Consider the following 17,792-nt stretch of genomic DNA (forward strand, 5'->3'; position numbering starts at 1 on the left):
CTGGTAATTAACCCACATTACCCTCCCGGACGTTAGGTGGCAGTAAACACTTGATGTTGGTCACCAAACGTTACTAATGAAGACAGAAGAAGACATATGAGGAAGTTTTGCCGCGTTTCTTTGTTTTGGATCTTCATGCTCAGTTTTTTTTAACGTTTCGATACTTCAGAAAGCGTTTATTTCGCTTCCGAATAACGAGCTAAATGCAATTAAATGCAATTTTATGATTCTGTTTTGATTGAACGTATATGAGCTAATTTAGTATACAGCGTCTCTGTCGACTAGCTACTGTAGCTAGTTAACGTTAGTTAGCAACACAGGAGCCTTGATGTCAGTCGCTAAGGCTTGCTCATATCATGGTGAGTGCAGGCTATCCACAGCCCATTGCAACGCTGGAAAGAAAAAGTATTGATTAATTTAAATGTTGTATGGGTTATGTACAGTATGCCTAAAATAGAAGACATACACATTTTTTCAGTGTTCACACTTTTTTTTCCTGATTTTATGTTTACAATCAGAGATTACCAGAGAAAATTTCCTCTCAAATCCAACATACCAGTTAATAGCAGCTATTTGTATTACATAGTAGTCATTTCATATTTTTTACTTGGGATGTGTGTCTGGTCTTTTATTTTAGGATGGTGAAAACAAACCCTGCCTGCAGCTCTCCTTTACCACGCCTAAATCTGAGGGTCCTGATTGTAACAGAGTGAACAGCAGGCTCCAGAGATGGCATCAGTGAAGCAGGAAGACTGCAGTCAAACACTGGGGCTGAATGTCAACATTAAAGATGAAGTAAAGGAGGAAGAGATTGAAACATTTGTGTATCATGGTAAAAGCAGAGCACCGCCTGATTTCACAGTCTGCTAGTAGGGCTATTTGTAGGATCAGTTTTGCCTTTATGATCATAATGAATAAGATTATATGAACAGCAGGGACCTGCTCTTAAACCAGCTAGCACATGTGGTTCCTTGGAAGTTGTGTGAATGTACGTTTTTGGTTTCCCATTGGTTCTGGGAACAAAGCCAAACGTTTCCTAAAAACGTTCTGAGAATGGAAGTGAACATTTCGCCTGTTCTAGATTGCAGGGACGTTCTGAGAATGGAAGTGAACATTCTGCCTGTTCTAGATTGCAGGGACGTTCTGAGAACGTTTTACTATGGTTCCCAGAATGTTGTCGTGGGATGTTTTATTAACCTATCATTTGCATTCTCAGAATGTTATTTAAAGGTAATTAAATGACATTCTGAGAACATATTTCAGTAACACTTAACACTGCTAGCTTAGTTTGGGTTACCTGTTGTGATCTCCAAGCACAGATAGGACATATGTGTATTAATCATGCAAACGCACTCTTTTATTATTATTGTGGCACCGGATCAATGTGACTCTAACCTATGATCTTCTGCTCTCTATTCCTGGAATTAGTCCACTGCTCTGTTCATTTTAGTCTATTCAAACAGACTCCATTTCAAAGTAAATAATCACTCATTAAGATCAGGTGTGGTCAGTTAGTGGGTGCGGCAAACGCACCTGAACACACTTAACAATATAGGATAGAGTTTTGTTGATGGGAGATTCGGGAAGTGTGTTGAATGAGGTCCAGCGGTCAGAGAGACGAAAGAAGCGCAGAGCTGAAGGTTTTCCGACACGAGTAGAAAAGAGTTGAGTCTGGGTTTTTTTTTTTTTCAGTGTGGTCACTGCTCATGTTCCCAAAATGTTGCCGCCCGGAGGTTATGAGATGGAGTTACGTCTGAATGTCACTGGGCCGCAAGTCAAGTCGGGAGAAGAGGACTATTGGGACAGGGACACAAAGGTGGATTTCTGAGCAGGAAGGAGAGGAATGGAGGGGGGAAAAATAAGAGGTCAAAGAGAATAGCAGAGGTTGAATTTGAGGAAGGTGGAGATGGGGTGTCAAAGAGGATTGGTGTCAAGTGTAAACAGAGTGAGCCGTACACCAGACTGAGTTCTGTAGGTGAAATGGAAGTGAATGAGGGCGAGTTAAATGAGGTGTGGTGAAGAGTTTGGAAACAGAGCCTGGCGTCAATGGACATGATAAAGAAGAGTCTGGACCAGTAGGAATGACTTTTTGGGGAGAAAGTGCGTCCTTACCTTTTGGCAGAACCATTTGTGGTTTCAGGGTGGGTGGGAAAGGAGGTGGAGTCAAGGAAGGTAACCTATAGTGGACTTGTGATGTTTGTTTCTTCTGACCAGAGGGAGTAGGCGGTCCATGTCATTCAACTTGGGTCAAGATCTGTTTCTTGCTTTGCTCTTAGGAACGGGGCACCATTGAAAGTAGTTATTTTCTGGGGTAGTTTGGAGGTTGGGCAATTGAAGTTTAAATTCCTGGTGTTTGTGACGCCCACCGTTTGGTGCGACTCAGATCCGGTGGTGAAACAGGAGTCACTGTCAGTCTTTTTGAGTCAGAGTCTCTACCTGACAAAGTAATGTTGGGATATATATCAGTTATCCTTTAGAGCTTTTGTGCTGAATCCACTGCCCTGTTTCAGGTGTAACATTTATGGTCATGTCATTGCAGTTTGTAGGAGGGAGATCCCAATCAAGATGAGTGAATGGGATGGAGGATTGTGGATAAAGTTGTGTGACAACTGTAGAAGTGCCCTTGTTGCTTGGATTCAGAAGTGTCTGGTGAGCGAGCGGCAGGTTGAGGTGGCTAGAGTCAGAAGTGTCTGGTGAGAGAGCGGCAGGTTGAGGTGGCTAGAGTCAGAAGTGTCTGGTGAGAGAGCGGCAGGTTGAGGTGGCTAGAGTCAGAAGTGTCTGGTGAGAGAGCGGCAGGTTGAGGTGGCTAGAGTCAGAAGTGCAGAAGGTGTCATACTGAGGCAGTGAAGAAAGTAGAGGAGGATGGGTCAAGGATCCTAAGAGGATCCCTGTGAGTAGTAGATCTGTGCCAGCACAGAGGGATTGGCCAATGAGTGATACATGATTCAGAAAGGTTGGTTTCCTAGCGTTCATAGCAATGGTTATCATCTGTACCACAGAAATGGAATAGAAATCACAGAAAATAGATGTTGTAGTGGCAGCTGCGTAGAAGTATTTGGCTATACGAGATTTGACTTCAGAAGAGTTCCAGGGTGTGTTGAGTGGTGGTGTCCCGTCCTTCCAGGTCGTTGTCATGGTGCAGGAGCAGATGGGGTCGAAGTAGTGGAATGGGCTAGTGTGTTTTGAATGAGTGTAGGGTTAGTTGGCATGGTGCAGGAGCAGATTGGGGTCGAAGTAGTGGAATGGGCTAGTGGGTTTTGAATGAGTGTAGGGTTAGTTGGCATGGTGCAGGAGCAAGCAGATGGGGTCGAAGTAGTGGAATGGGCTAGTGGGTTTTGAATGAGTGTAGGGTTAGTTGGCATGGTGCAGGAGCAAGCAGATGGGGTCGAAGTAGTGGAATGGGCTAGTGTGTTTTGAATGAGTGTAGGGTTAGTTGGCATGGTGCAGGAGCAAGCAGATGGGGTCGAAGTAGTGGAATGGGCTAGTGTGTTTTGAATGAGTGTAGGGTTAGTTGGCATGGTGCAGGAGCAAGCAGATGGGGTCGAAGTAGTGGAATGGGCTAGTGTGTTTTGAATGAGTGTAGGGTTAGTTGGCATGGTGCAGGAGCAAGCAGATGGGGTCGAAGTAGTGTAATGGGCTAGTGTGTTTTGAATGAGTGTGTCGTTAGTTGGCATGGTGCAGGAGCAGATGGGGGTCGAAGTAGTGGAATGGGCTAGTGTGTTTTGAATGAGTGTGTCGTTAGTTGGCATGGTGCAGGAGCAGATGCGGTCGAAGTAGTGGAATGGGCTAGTGGGTTTTGAATGAGTGTAGGGTTAGTTGGCATGGTGCAGGAGCAGATGGGGGTCGAAGTAGTGGAATGGGCTAGTGTGTTTTGAATGAGTGTGTCGTTAGTTGGCATGGTGCAGGAGCAGATGCGGTCGAAGTAGTGGAATGGGCTAGTGGGTTTTGAATGAGTGTAGGGTTAGTTGGCATGGTGCAGGAGCAGATGGGGGTCGAAGTAGTGGAATGGGCTAGTGGGTTTTGAATGAGTGTAGGGTTAGTTGGCATGGTGCAGGAGCAGATGGGGGTCGAAGTAGTGGAATGGGCTAGTGGGTTTTGAATGAGTGTAGGGTTAGTTGGCATGGTGCAGGAGCAGATGGGGGTCGAAGTAGTGGAATGGGCTAGTGGGTTTTGAATGAGTGTAGGGTTAGTTGGCATGGTGCAGGAGCAGATGGGGGTCGAAGTAGTGGAATGGGCTAGTGGGTTTTGAATGAGTGTGTCGTTAGTTGGCAGGGTGTTTTTTAGTGTTTTATTTATTTATTTTCCCCCCCATTATGTATCAAAGTATAATGGATTTATATTATAGCCCAGTTGGGGGCGGTAATACAACATTGGATGCCATCTGCCGTTATACTCAGAGGAAGTAGTTTAGAAATGTTTGTTTTTAAATAGCCTTAGAATGTTCCCTGAATGTTGCTAATGTTTTCTTGTGGTTTTTATTGAAAGTTTTCTTAATGTTCTGAGAGCATAAATTTAAACAAAACCATGAGGAAACCTGCTGAAGTATTTAAATTCGGACAGAAGAATGTAGTCTCTTAACGTTCTCTGAACAATTTGAGAATATTACTTAAAATCAGGTCTGTTAAACTCATTTCTCGGAGGACCTAGTGTCTGCTGTTTTTTTTTCTTTCAATTAAGACTTAGACAACCAGGTGAGGAGAGTTCCTTACTAATTACTGACCTTAATTCGTTAATGGAGTACAAGGCAGGTACTTGGCCCTCTGTGGAATGAATTTGACGCGTGCTTTAAATACAACCATGAGGAGAACTGTAGGAAATGTTATGCTGAAGTACTGAAATTCCCAAGAAACAAATGGTTCTCAGAATGTTTAGCTATATGGGTATCCTGCAGTATTCCCAGAACATGGTGGGAAGGTTGTATGAAAAACCACTCGCCAAGCTCTAAGAAAAATGGTTCTCAGAACGTTTTACGCTAGCTGGGAAATCAGCACACCTAGTCTTTAAGCTAAATTGATTAGGCTAATTCTCCTGTTTTTTAGTTTTTTTAATCCTATAGCAATACGCTTTTGGAAACCTTTTAACGTAACTGTCATAAATAACTTTTAAAATAGAAAATATACATACTATGCACAGTTTAGTGAAATTGTATCCGGCTGTTTTCACCCTTCGCTACGACGTCCTCTCACTTTGTGCTGACATTTCCATTGGACCATTCCACATACCTGGATGCTTCGCACATATCTCTCTAAATAAAGCCAGGTGCAGCTTTCCTAGACTGTGTACTGTAAGTATATATTTTGTCATTTGAGAAATTGTCTTGCTTATGTTAAGCTCCAAATGTTTCCAAAACCGTATATCGCAACTGAGGTGTATTTGCGTTTAGACAGAGCATTTGGGCAACGCAGGGCACCATCAGAGAGTCGGGCCATTTTCCCCACTGGGCCAAATGGGACGTGGAACGGCTCCACTGTAATGTAACTGGAGTCATGAAAAGGGGAACCTACTCACCTGATTTGCCATCAACATGTTATATTTGTCTTCAACTTAGGGCCGGCTGGAGAGTTCAAAGAAGAGATGGAAGAACACCAAGTCTTACTACTCAAAGGTCTGTGTGTTCTTTCTTCTCACACATAGAACATATTTAAACCACAGTTCAGAATCTGGACAGAATTCAAACCAACGTAGATAACCGACATCACTCAGCAATTTCATTTTAGAATGTTTCCTCCTGCCTGTCTTGCTTCAGGGGGCAAAACAACACCCATGACAAACAATACCTTGATTCTAGCAATGTTATGAAAAAGAACACATGATTTTATGATGCATGCACACCCTTCAGGCTAATGGCATTAACCTGCATGCTGGACTCAGTCCAAGAGATACACTGAGTGTACAAAACAAAACGTTTTGCCCTGAGAACAGCTTTAATTCATCGGGGTGTGGACTCGACAAGGTGTCAACTGTTGAGTGTGAAAAACCCAGCACAAAAAAACACATCATTGAGTAGTAGTGTCCAACCTTATGTTGTGTTATGTAGGTCCATGATAAATTGAAATGCACTTGTTAGATTCCACAGGAATCATTGGATGAAAATGTTATTTAACCTTTATTTATCTAGGCAAGTCAGTCAAGAACAAACTCTTATTTACAACGACGGCCTAACCCGGACAACGCTGGGCCAATTGTGCGGATACAGCCTGGATTCGAACCAGGGTCTGTAGTGACACCTCTAGCACTGTGGTTTTGTGCCTTAGACCTCTGCGCCACTCGGGTGCCCAAAAGTCTCCAGTGGAATGTATCGGACAATTAACTCTGAAACAGAACCAACCCCGCCAAAAGGACCAACCAGTTGAAATGTATCGGACATTTAACTCTGAAACAGAACCAACCCCGCCAAAAGGACCAACCAGTTGAAATGTATCGGACATTTAACTCTGAAACAGAACCAACCCCGCCAAAGGACCAACCAGTTGAAATGTATCGGACATTTAACTCTGAAACAGAACCAACCCCGCCAAAAGGACCAACCAGTTGAAATGTATCGGACATTTAACTCTGAAACAGAACCAACCCCTCCAAAAGGACCAACCAGTTGAAATGTATCGGACATTTAACTCTGAAACAGAACCAACCCCTCCAAAAGGACCAACCAGTTGAAATGTATCGGACATTTAACTCTGAAACAGAACCAACCCCTCAAAAGGACCAACCAGTTGAAATGTATCGGACATTTAACTCTGAAACAGAACCAACCCCGCCAAAAGTACCAACCAGTTGAAATGTATCGGACATTTAACTCTGAAACAGAACCAACCCCGCCAAAAGGACCAACCAGTTGAAATGTATCGGACATTTAACTCTGAAACAGAACCAACCCCGCCAAAAGGACCAACCAGTTGAAATGTATCGGACATTTAACTCTGAAACAGAACCAACCCCGCCAAAAGGACCAACCAGTTGAAATGTATCGGACATTTAACTCTGAAACAGAACCAACCCCGCCAAAAGGACCAACCAGTTGAAATGTATCGGACATTTAACTCTGAAACAGAACCAACCCCGCCAAAAGGACCAACCAGTTGAAATGTCTATTCAACATGTTGCAGGAGGATTATTTCTGAGAAAGTTACTGTGAAAAATCCAGACTAAATTGAAGCTAGACTATCATTCTGGAGAGGGTTTACTGGCTCATTCTGCTGTAGACTTATGACTGAGCAGTATTGTAAATCCTACTGTGCACTTGATTAGGTACATTAACTTGACTTATTAATTAGCATTCAGGACCCAAACTATCGGATTATTATGGCCAGAGGCTTTTTGCCTTTTGGTAGGCCGTCATTGTTAATAAGAATTTGTTCTTAACTGACTTGCCTAACTGAATAAAAGGTTAAATAAATATAGCACACCCAGTTGGGCCTCATGGTTTAAATACCACACAGTTGCAACTGTTTCTTAATGTGACCAACAATGGAGAACACTAGTAAGTTCATAAAAAGTTTAGCCTGTTTCCTAGGAATTAATCATAAACCTCAACCTGATGCTGATTTTATATAAATTTCACATGTAGATAAAGGAAAAAGAAAACCGAAAGGAATGGAGAAGGAAACTGAAAAAAAGAGGCACCGATTCACCCCTGGAGATGAGGATCTTATTATTTCAGGGGTACTTGGGCACTGGGAGGACCTCTTCGGCGCCCAGGCCCACATTCGCCCCCGGGGGTCAAAGACTGCAACCTGGAACACCATCGCTGGGACCTTGACCTCGGCTGTGGCGAGATGTGGTGACGATGTCCGGAAGAAGTACAATCTCATAAGGAGCCAAATCAAGCAAAAGGTTTCCTCTATCCGGACATTGTCCACCCAGACTGGTGGGGGGCCCAACACCGTGCCGGCGCTGACCGACCTGGAGCAGCAACTTTTCTCCCGAATGGCAGAGACCGAAGCTGGTGTAGGGCCTGTTGATTTGGGATTTGGTGAGTGCTAATCTTGTAATTATATCTTAATTATAATTACATCACACTAATATATTATACATTAGGCCAATATACAGTTGCTGTTTGACATTTGCTTTAACCAGGCCTTCTTGTAGATTGGCCCTATCATATGTGCTACAAAGCAAGTGTATATCCAGATCAATTACATTAATTATTAAGAAATGTATATTTCAAAAACCCTGCTTCTGATTGGGGTTTAATGTTGATTTGCTCTACATAGATTGACAGAATGTAGGCCTACTGCACAAGATCCATCAAAGTTCCAAAGAGGGAACTCTGCTAGTTTAAGTCTGCGACCCATTTAATGCATAGAAACTGGCATAATTAGACAATGTAATTAATGGTATTATTACACATGTACAGCAATTCACCAGCAGAGGGCGGTAATTTGTAGTTCATTTTCACAAAATTTTAGTCATTTAGAAAGTGTCAAGTGCCTTACTCAAGGGCACATCAACTGATTTTTCACCAATTCGGCTCAGGTATTCAAAACGGCAACCTTTCGGTTACTGCCCCAAAGCTCTTAACCGCTAGCTTACCTGCTGACCACGCTCATAAATGCTTTCAAAGTCACCATTGGCCTCATGGTGAAATCCCTGATCAGTTTCCTTCCTCTCCGGCAACTGAGTTAGGAAGGACGCCTGTATCTTTGTAGTGACTGGGTGTATTGATACACCGTCCAAAGTGTAATTAATAACTTCACTATTTTATCCCTTTAGATGTGTTTGTGTGGTCTCATGAGTCGCCTATATGAGGCAAAGCAAAGTTTACATTTCACTGAGCCACACAACCTTTATTTACATTCCATAAAGACTGTATTAAATGAGTACCTGATGAATGGAAAGGGCAGAACACACTCCAGGAATAATTTAAGTGTATTCTTTATTTGGATTAAAAAACATAATACCACAATGGTTTACCAATGGAAAACATGACAATTTAAAATAAATCATTTCAACAAGAAGTGATAAATAATATAAAATCTGAAATAATATTGACCGAATTGTCTTGTCCAGGTCTCTCTCAGGGAGAAATCTCCAGCTCTGGTCCCCCACCAGCAGCAGAGGGAACTGTGGAGTCAGCTTTACCCTCTGTCACCATGGAGGAGCTACCCTCCACCTCACCATCAACACCTTGGCCAGCACCAACAGTGCCACCCCAACCCATCATCTCCCGTCCTGCACCAGCTCACTCTGGCTCTGCTCCCCAACCCATGACCTCCCGTCCTGCACCAGCTCACTCAATCCACTCTCAATCAATGAATCAAATTTATTTTACAAAGCCCTTTTTACATCAGCAGTTGTCACAAAGTGCTTTACAGATACCCAGCCTGAAACCCCAAATAGCAAGCAATGCAGATGCACTCTCTGGCTTTGCTCCCCAACCCATCACCTCCTGTCCTGCACCAGCTCATTCCATCCACTCTGGCACCGCACCCCAACCCATCACCTCCCGTCCTGCACCAGCTCATTCCATCCACTCTGGCTTTGCTCCCCAACCCATCACCTCCTGTCCTGCACCAGCTCATTCCATCCACTCTGGCACCGCACCCCAACCCATCACCTCCCGTCCTGCACCAGCTCATTCCATCCACTCTGGCACCGCACCCCAACCCATCAACTCCCGTCCTGCACCAGCTCATTCCATCCACTCTGGCTTTGCTCCCCAACCCATCACCTCCTGTCCTGCACCAGCTCATTCCATCCACTCTGGCACCGCACCCCAACCCATCACCTCCTGTCCTGCACCAGCTCATTCCATCCACTCTGACTCTACACCCCAACCCATCACGTCTGGCTGGACACCACAAGGCCCCCAAGCCAATCTGCTCCAACAAATCCTGGACACACAAACGCAACAAATCCATGTTACACAGACCGCCCAGCACATCCACCAAGCTCTTTATGATTTATTAGAAAAAGCACATGAAACACAGAAGGCACACCTGGATGTGGAGAAGAACCGGCTCCAGCTGGATAGAGAGCGCTTGAGGGTGGAGACAGAGCGCCTGCAGGTGGAGAGGGAGCGCCTCAAGATTGAGAAGGATCGCCTGGGGGAAGGGGAGGCGCTTCGGCAGCTCTCTGTCTCCGGGTCAGTCGCCCTAGAACACCAGACGCCTGTGAGTTCAAGAACTGCCAGTGCCTCCCCCACCCTTCTTCTGGGAACACCATCAGCCTCCATGTCCAGTCCCCTCACATTAATATCACCTACTGCACCACACTTTGATTTCTTATTTTCCCCATTCCCATTACCGGTAATCACAACCCATTCCACCCAGCCATCACAAATCAGCCCTGCCCCAACCTCTCCTACCTTAAACATTCCTGCCTCAACCTCCCTTACCTTAACCAGCTCTGCCTCAACCTCTCCTACCTTAACCAGCTCTCCCCACTCTCTCATCCCTCCAATCTCCGGATCTGTTAAACGGCGAGTTCAGGAGACAGTCCGGCCTTGGCCTACACCCACTGCTAAGAATACAAAACATCAATAAACAAATAATGTAATAAAATACAAGTTTCTTTTCTTACAGCCTCTTCACACTTACTACACATTACTCACATGTAATCGTGCGTACTTGCTACGTAGAGAGAGTGGAAAGATGATAGGTCCTCCGTAAGTTTAGTTTTCTTCCAGTTCTGTGTAACTGTTCTGTTAGCAACCGTGATCTGTTAGCAACCGTGATCTGTTAGCAACCGTGATCTGTTAGCAACCCTGATCTGTTAGCAACCCTGATCTGTTAGCAACCCTGATCTGTTAGCAACCCTGATCTGTTAGCAACCCTGTTCTGTTAGCACGTAGTGAGTCACTCAGTCATGGAGCAGGAGAGGAGGATCGGGCTGCCCGGGAGGAAAGGGAACAGTTGGAGTCGAAGCTCTGAGACAGGATTGTGTTGCGGAACAGATCTGGGGAAAGTTACCAACACATTTGTGCAGCATTTAAGATCCCCAAAAACACTGCCTCCATCATTCTTAAATGGGAGACGTTTGCAACCACCAAGACTCTTCCTAGAGCTGGCCGCCTGCCCAAACTGAGCAATCGGTGTAGAAGGGCCTTGGTCAGGGAGGTGACCAAGAACCCCATGGTCACTGACAGAGCTCCTCTGTGGAGATGGTTGTCCTTCTGTAAGGTTCTCCCATCTCTGTAGCACTCCACTAATCAGGCCTTTATGGTAGAGTGACCAGATGGAAGCCAATCCTCAGTAAAAGGCACATGACAGCCAGCTTGTGGTTTGCCAAATGGCACCTAAAGGACTCTCAGACCACGAGAAACTACATTCTCTGGTCTGATGAAACCAAGATTGAACTCTTTAACTTTAATGCCAAGCATCACGTCTGGAGGAAATCTGGCACCATCCCTACGGTGAAGCGCGGTGGTGGCAGCATCATGCTGTGGGATGTTTTTCAGAGGCAGGGACTGGGAGTCGAGGGAAAGATGAACGGAGCAAAGTACAGGGAGATCCTTGAAAACCTGCAGCAGATTGCTCAGGACCTCAGACTGCTGCGAAGGTTCACCTTCCAAGAGGACAACAACCCTAAGCACACAGCCAAGACAACGCAGGAGTGTCTTCGGGAGAGGTATCTGAATGTCCTTGAGTAGTCCAGACATGAACCCGATCAAACATCTCTGGAGAGACCTAAAAATAGCTGTGCAGCGACGCCCCACACCCAACCTGACAGAGCTTGAGAGGATCTGCAGAGAAGAATGGGAGAAACTCCCCAAATACACGTGTGCCAAGTTTATAGCGTCATACAGAAGAAAACCCAAGGCTGTAATCGCTGCCGAAGGTGTTTCAACAAAGTACCGAATAAAGGGTATGAATACTTATTTAAAAATGTAATATTTCCGTTTTTTATTTTCATACATTTGCAAACATTTCTACAAATCTGTTTTTACTTTGTCATTATAGGGTATTGTGTGTAGATTGATAAGGGGGAAACAATTTAATCCATTTTAGAATAATGTTGTAACGTAACAAAATGTGGAGAAAGTCGAGTCTGAATACTTTCCGAAAGCGCTTTATCGGTTTGGGCTTCTTGTGGTTAATATGCAGTCGTTCCGGCCCCCTGACCAAATTGTCCCGTGTCCGCATATCTAGTTGATGATCCGTGATGTATGCCTTTGCATCCTGTAATTTAAAGAACACTCACACAGTATGTCAGCACTATTGTGTTGATTGATTGATTCCAGGGGGGAAAAATTATTCAAAAAGCCTTGGTAGCCTAGTCACCCGAAGTGTGACTAAAAACCAAATGTTCGCGCATTCAGATTTTCTCAAAACATAAATAAATGGGCGTATTTTAGGCTATAAAACATGACGTTTCCCCTGGCCATGTCCAGATGGGTTCAGAGTTCAGTCTTCTCTAGACTACCTGCAGCTCTGGTTGTTATCCAGTGCTGGTCCTTGCCATTCTGAGACCCATTTTCGTTTCTGAATAAAAGTTGAAAATACGCATTTCCCGGATGTTTTTAATCAGGGACATTTTCGGTTCTGAAAAGTTGAAAAGACGTCATTTTTAGAGGTCTATGTTTGGGATAAATTAAGGCTGGTTCAGACCGAACAAAATCTGAACCAAACTTCTATGATTGGTTCAGATTTGGACTGCACAAAAAAAAGACATCAGCGTCGGTCGGTGCGTGACATCAGCGTCGGTCGGTGCGTAACAGCAACAACCGTTCACACGGACCCAGAAACCCCGGGACTGAGTGTCTTTAATGTATCAAGCAAGATATTGAGCCCTGCCCATGTCTCCTTGCTTAATATTAAAGGGTTGTCTTTTGTGCCTACAATTCAGTGCAACGATTTCGATGTTAAGGTAGACATGTTTTTATTTTCATGTCTTTATCGACTTGTGTAATTATACCATTCGTAGAACAGCTCCCCCTCCTTTATAAAGGACACCAGCGGTATGGTCTCAGAACAGCTCCCCTCCTAAAGGACACCAGCAGTATGGTCTCAGAACAGCTCCCCTCCTAAAGGACACCAGCAGTATGATCTCAGAACAGCTCCCCTCCTAAAGGACACCAGCGGTATGGTCTCAGAACAGCTCCCCTCCTAAAGGACACCAGCAGTATGGTCTCAGAACAGCTCCCCTCCTAAAGGACACCAGCAGTATGGTCTCAGAACAGCTCCCCTCCTAAAGGACACCAGCAGTATGGTCTCAGAACAGCTCTCCTCCTAAAGGACACCAGCAGTATGATCTCAGAACAGCTCTCCTCCTTTATAAAGGACACCAGCAGTATGATCTCAGAACAGCTCCCCTCCTTTGTAAAGGACACCAGCAGTATGATCTCAGAACAGCTTCCCTCCTTTGTAAAGGACACCAGCAGTATGATCTCAGAACAGCTCCCCTCCTAAAGGACACCAGCAGTATGATCTCAGAACAGCTCCCCTCCTTTGTAAAGGACACCAGCAGTATGATCTCAGAACAGCTCCCCTCCTAAAGGACACCAGCAGTATGGTCTCAGAACATCTCCCCTCCTAAAGGACACCAGCAGTATGATCTCAGGACAGTTCCCCTCCTTTATAAAGGACACCAGCAGTATGATCTCAGAACAGCTCCCCTCCTTTGTAAAGGACACCAGCAGTATGGTCTCAGAACAGCTCCCCTCCTTTGTAAAGGACACCCGCAGTATGATCTCAGAACAGCTCCCCTCCTAAAGGACACCAGCAGTATGGTCTCAGAACAGCTCCCCTCCTTTGTAAAGGACACCAGCAGTATGATCTCAGAACAGCTCCCCTCCTAAAGGACACCATCAGTATGATCTCAGAACAGCTCCCCTCCTTTGTAAAGGACACCAGCAGTATGATCTCAGAACAGCTCTCCTTTATAAAGTACACCAGCAGTATGATCTCAGAACAGCTCCCCTCCTAAAGGACACCAGCAGTATGGTCTCAGAACAGCTCCCCTCCTAAAGGACACCAGCAGTATGGTCTGAGAACAGCTCCCCCTCCTAAAGGACACCAGCAGTATGATCTCAGAACAGCTCCCCTCCTAAAGGACACCAGCAGTATGGTCTCAGAACAGCTCCCCTCCTTTGTAAAGGACACCCGCAGTATGATCTCAGAACAGCTCCCCTCCTAAAGGACACCAGCAGTATGATCTCAGAACAGCTCCCCTCCTAAAGGACACCAGCAGTATGGTCTCAGAACAGCTCCCCTCCTTTGTAAAGGACACCAGCAGTATGATCTCAGAACAGCTCCCCTCCTAAAGGACACCATCAGTATGATCTCAGAACAGCTCCCCTCCTTTGTAAAGGACACCAGCAGTATGATCTCAGAACAGCTCTCCTTTATAAAGTACACCAGCAGTATGATCTCAGAACAGCTCCCCTCCTAAAGGACACCAGCAGTATGGTCTCAGAACAGCTCCCCTCCTAAAGGACACCAGCAGTATGGTCTCAGAACAGCTCCCCCTCCTAAAGGACACCAGCAGTATGATCTCAGAACAGCTCCCCTCCTAAAGGACACCAGCAGTATGGTCTCAGAACAACTCCCCTCCTAAAGGACACCAGCAGTATGGTCTCAGAACAGCTCCCCTCCTAAAGGACACCAGCAGTATGGTCTCAGAACAGCTCCCCTCCTAAAGGACACCAGCAGTATGGTCTCAGAACAGCTCCCCCTCCTAAAGGACACCAGCAGTATGGTCTCAGAACAGCTCCCCCTCCTAAAGGACACCAGCAGTATGGTCTCAGAACAGCTCTCCTTTATAAAGTACACCAGCAGTATGATCTCAGAACAGCTCCCCTCCTAAAGGACACCAGCAGTATGATCTCAGAACAGCTCCCCTCCTAAAGGACACCAGCAGTATGGTCTCAGAACAGCTCCCCTCCTAAAGGACACCAGCAGTATGATCTCAGAACAGCTCCCCTCCTAAAGGACACCAGCAGTATGATCTCAGAACAGCTCCCCCTCCTAAAGGACACCAGCAGTATGGTCTCAGAACAGCTCCCCTCCTAAAGGACACCAGCAGTATGGTCTCAGAACAGCTCCCTCCTAAAGGACACCAGCAGTATGATCTCAGAACAGCTCCCCTCCTAAAGGACACCAGCAGTATGGTCTCAGAACAGCTCCCCTCCTAAAGGACACCAGCAGTATGGTCTCAGAACAGCTCCCCTCCTAAAGGACACCAGCAGTATGATCTCAGAACAGCTCCCCTCCTAAAGGACACCAGCAGTATGGTCTCAGAACAGCTCCCCCCTAAAGGACACCAGCAGTATGGTCTCAGAACAGCTCCCCTCCTTTGTAAAGGACACCAGCAGTATGATCTCAGAACAGCTCCCCTCCTCACCAGCAGTAAAAAGGACACCAGCAGTATGGTCTCAGAACAGCTCCCCTCCTAAAGGACACCAGCAGTATGGTCTCAGAACAGCTCCCCTCCTAAAGGACACCAGCAGTATGGTCTCAGAACAGCTCCCTCCTAAAGGACACCAGCAGTATGGTCTCAGAACAGCTCCCTCCTAAAGGACACCAGCAGTATGATCTCAGAACAGCTCCAGAACAGCTCCTAAAGGACACCAGCAGTATGGTCTCAGAACAACTCTCCTCCTAAAGGACACCAGCAGTATGGTCTCAGAACAGCTCCCCTCCTAAAGGACACCAGCAGTATGATCTCAGAACAGCTCCCCTCCTAAAGGACACCAGCAGTATGATCTCAGAACAGCTCCCCTCCTAAAGGACACCAGCAGTATGGTCTCAGAACAGCTCCCCTCCTAAAGGACACCAGCAGTATGGTCTCAGAACAGCTCTCCTCCTAAAGGACACCAGCAGTATGGTCTCAGAACAGCTCCCCTCCTAAAGGACACCAGCAGTATGATCTCAGAACAGCTCCCCTCCTAAAGGACACCAGCAGTATGGTCTCAGAACAGCTCCCCTCCTAAAGGACACCAGCAGTATGATCTCAGAACAGCTCCCCTCCTTTGTAAAGGACACCAGCAGTATGGTCTCAGAACAGCTCCCCTCCTAAAGGACACCAGCAGTATGGTCTCAGAACAGCTCCCCTCCTAAAGGACACCAGCAGTATGATCTCAGAACAGCTCCCCTCCTAAAGGACACCAGCAGTATGGTCTCAGAACAGCTCCTCCTAAAGGACACCAGCAGTATGGTCTCAGAACAGCTCCCCTAAAGGACACCAGCAGTATGGTCTCAGAACAGCTCCCTCCTAAAGGACACCAGCAGTATGGTCTCAGAACAGCTCCCCTCCTAAAGGACACCAGCAGTATGGTCTCAGAACAGCTCCCCTCCTAAAGGACACCAGCAGTATGATCTCAGAACAGCTCCCCTCCTTTGTAAAGGACACCAGCAGTATGGTCTCAGAACAGCTCCCCTCCTAAAGGACACCAGCAGTATGGTCTCAGAACAGCTCCCCTCCTAAAGGACACCAGCAGTATGATCTCAGAACAGCTCCCCCTAAAGGACACCAGCAGTATGGTCTCAGAACAGCTCCCCTCCTAAAGGACACCAGCAGTATGGTCTCAGAACAGCTCCCTCCTAAAGGACACCAGCAGTATGGTCTCAGAACAGCTCCCCTCCTAAAGGACACCAGCAGTATGGTCTCAGAACAGCTCCCCTCCTAAAGGACACCAGCAGTATGGTCTCAGAACAGCTCCCTCCTAAAGGACACCAGCAGTATGGTCTCAGAACAGCTCCCTCCTAAAGGACACCAGCAGTATGGTCTCAGAACAGCTCCCCTCCTAAAGGACACCAGCAGTATGGTCTCAGAACAGCTCCCCTCCTAAAGGACACCAGCAGTATGATCTCAGAACAGCTCCCTCCTTTGTAAAGGACACCAGCAGTATGGTCTCAGAACAGCTCCCCTCCTAAAGGACACCAGCAGTATGGTCTCAGAACAGCTCCCCTCCTAAAGGACACCAGCAGTATGATCTCAGAACAGCTCCCCTCCTAAAGGACACCAGCAGTATGGTCTCAGAACAGCTCCCCTCCTAAAGGACACCAGCAGTATGGTCTCAGAACAGCTCCTCCTAAAGGACACCAGCAGTATGGTCTCAGAACAGCTCCCCTCCTAAAGGACACCAGCAGTATGGTCTCAGAACAGCTCCTCCTAAAGTACACCAGCAGTATGGTCTCAGAACAGCTCCCCTCCTAAAGGACACCAGCAGTATGGTCTCAGAACAGCTCCCCTCCTAAAGGACACCAGCAGTATGGTCTCAGAACAGCTCCCCTCCTAAAGGACACCAGCAGTATGGTCTCAGAACAGCTCCCTCCTAAAGGACACCAGCAGTATGGTCTCAGAACAGCTCCCCTCCTAAAGGACACCAGCAGTATGGTCTCAGAACAGCTCCCCTCCTAAAGGACACCAGCAGTATGGTCTCAGAACAGCTCCCCTCCTAAAGGACACCAGCAGTATGGTCTCAGAACAGCTCCCCTCCTAAAGGACACCAGCAGTATGGTCTCAGAACAGCTCCCCCTCCTAAAGGACACCAGCAGTATGGTCTCAGAACAGCTCCCCTCCTAAAGGACACCAGCAGTATGGTCTCAGAACAGCTCCCCCTCCTAAAGGACACCAGCAGTATGGTCTCAGAACAGCTCCCCTCCTAAAGGACACCAGCAGTATGATCTCTATTATTGCACCTCTTGATCCTCTCCCTGATAATACTTTGTTAGTTACTTTTGACGTTGAGTCTTTATACACGAATATTCCACACGGGGGCGATATTTAAGACGCCACACGGGGGCGATAACTTTCAACACCAACTATCTGAGCAGCTAACCGATCGCTGCAGCTGTACATAGTCCATCTGTAAATAGCCCACCCAATCTACCTACCTCATCACCATACTG

The 17,792-nt window shown here is 46.4% G+C and overlaps 1 protein-coding gene across 3 annotated transcripts; it reads left to right on the top strand.

Moving 5' to 3' along the window:
- Positions 1-89: 89 nt before the first annotated feature.
- On the top strand, positions 90-14,474 carry LOC115138761 (protein FAM186A-like). Of its 3 annotated transcripts, none has more exons than XM_029675956.2 (5): positions 90-359; positions 638-832; positions 5,549-5,605; positions 7,568-7,972; positions 9,010-14,474. In XM_029675956.2, the coding sequence occupies exons 2-5, from the start codon at positions 730-732 to the stop codon at positions 10,482-10,484; spliced, it is 2,040 nt and encodes a 679-aa protein (XP_029531816.2). In that variant the 5' UTR covers positions 90-359; positions 638-729; the 3' UTR covers positions 10,485-14,474. The 3 variants fall into 3 exon arrangements, with proteins under 3 accessions (XP_029531816.2, XP_064881946.1, XP_029531817.2); XM_065025874.1 differs by having other exon boundaries at positions 638-795; XM_029675957.2 differs by lacking the exons at positions 90-359; positions 638-832 and adding an exon at positions 4,711-5,284.
- Positions 14,475-17,792: the final 3,318 nt, after the last annotated feature.

Source organism: Oncorhynchus nerka, linkage group LG12 (assembly GCF_034236695.1).
Source record: "Oncorhynchus nerka isolate Pitt River linkage group LG12, Oner_Uvic_2.0, whole genome shotgun sequence".
NCBI classification, from domain to species: domain Eukaryota; kingdom Metazoa; phylum Chordata; class Actinopteri; order Salmoniformes; family Salmonidae; genus Oncorhynchus; species Oncorhynchus nerka.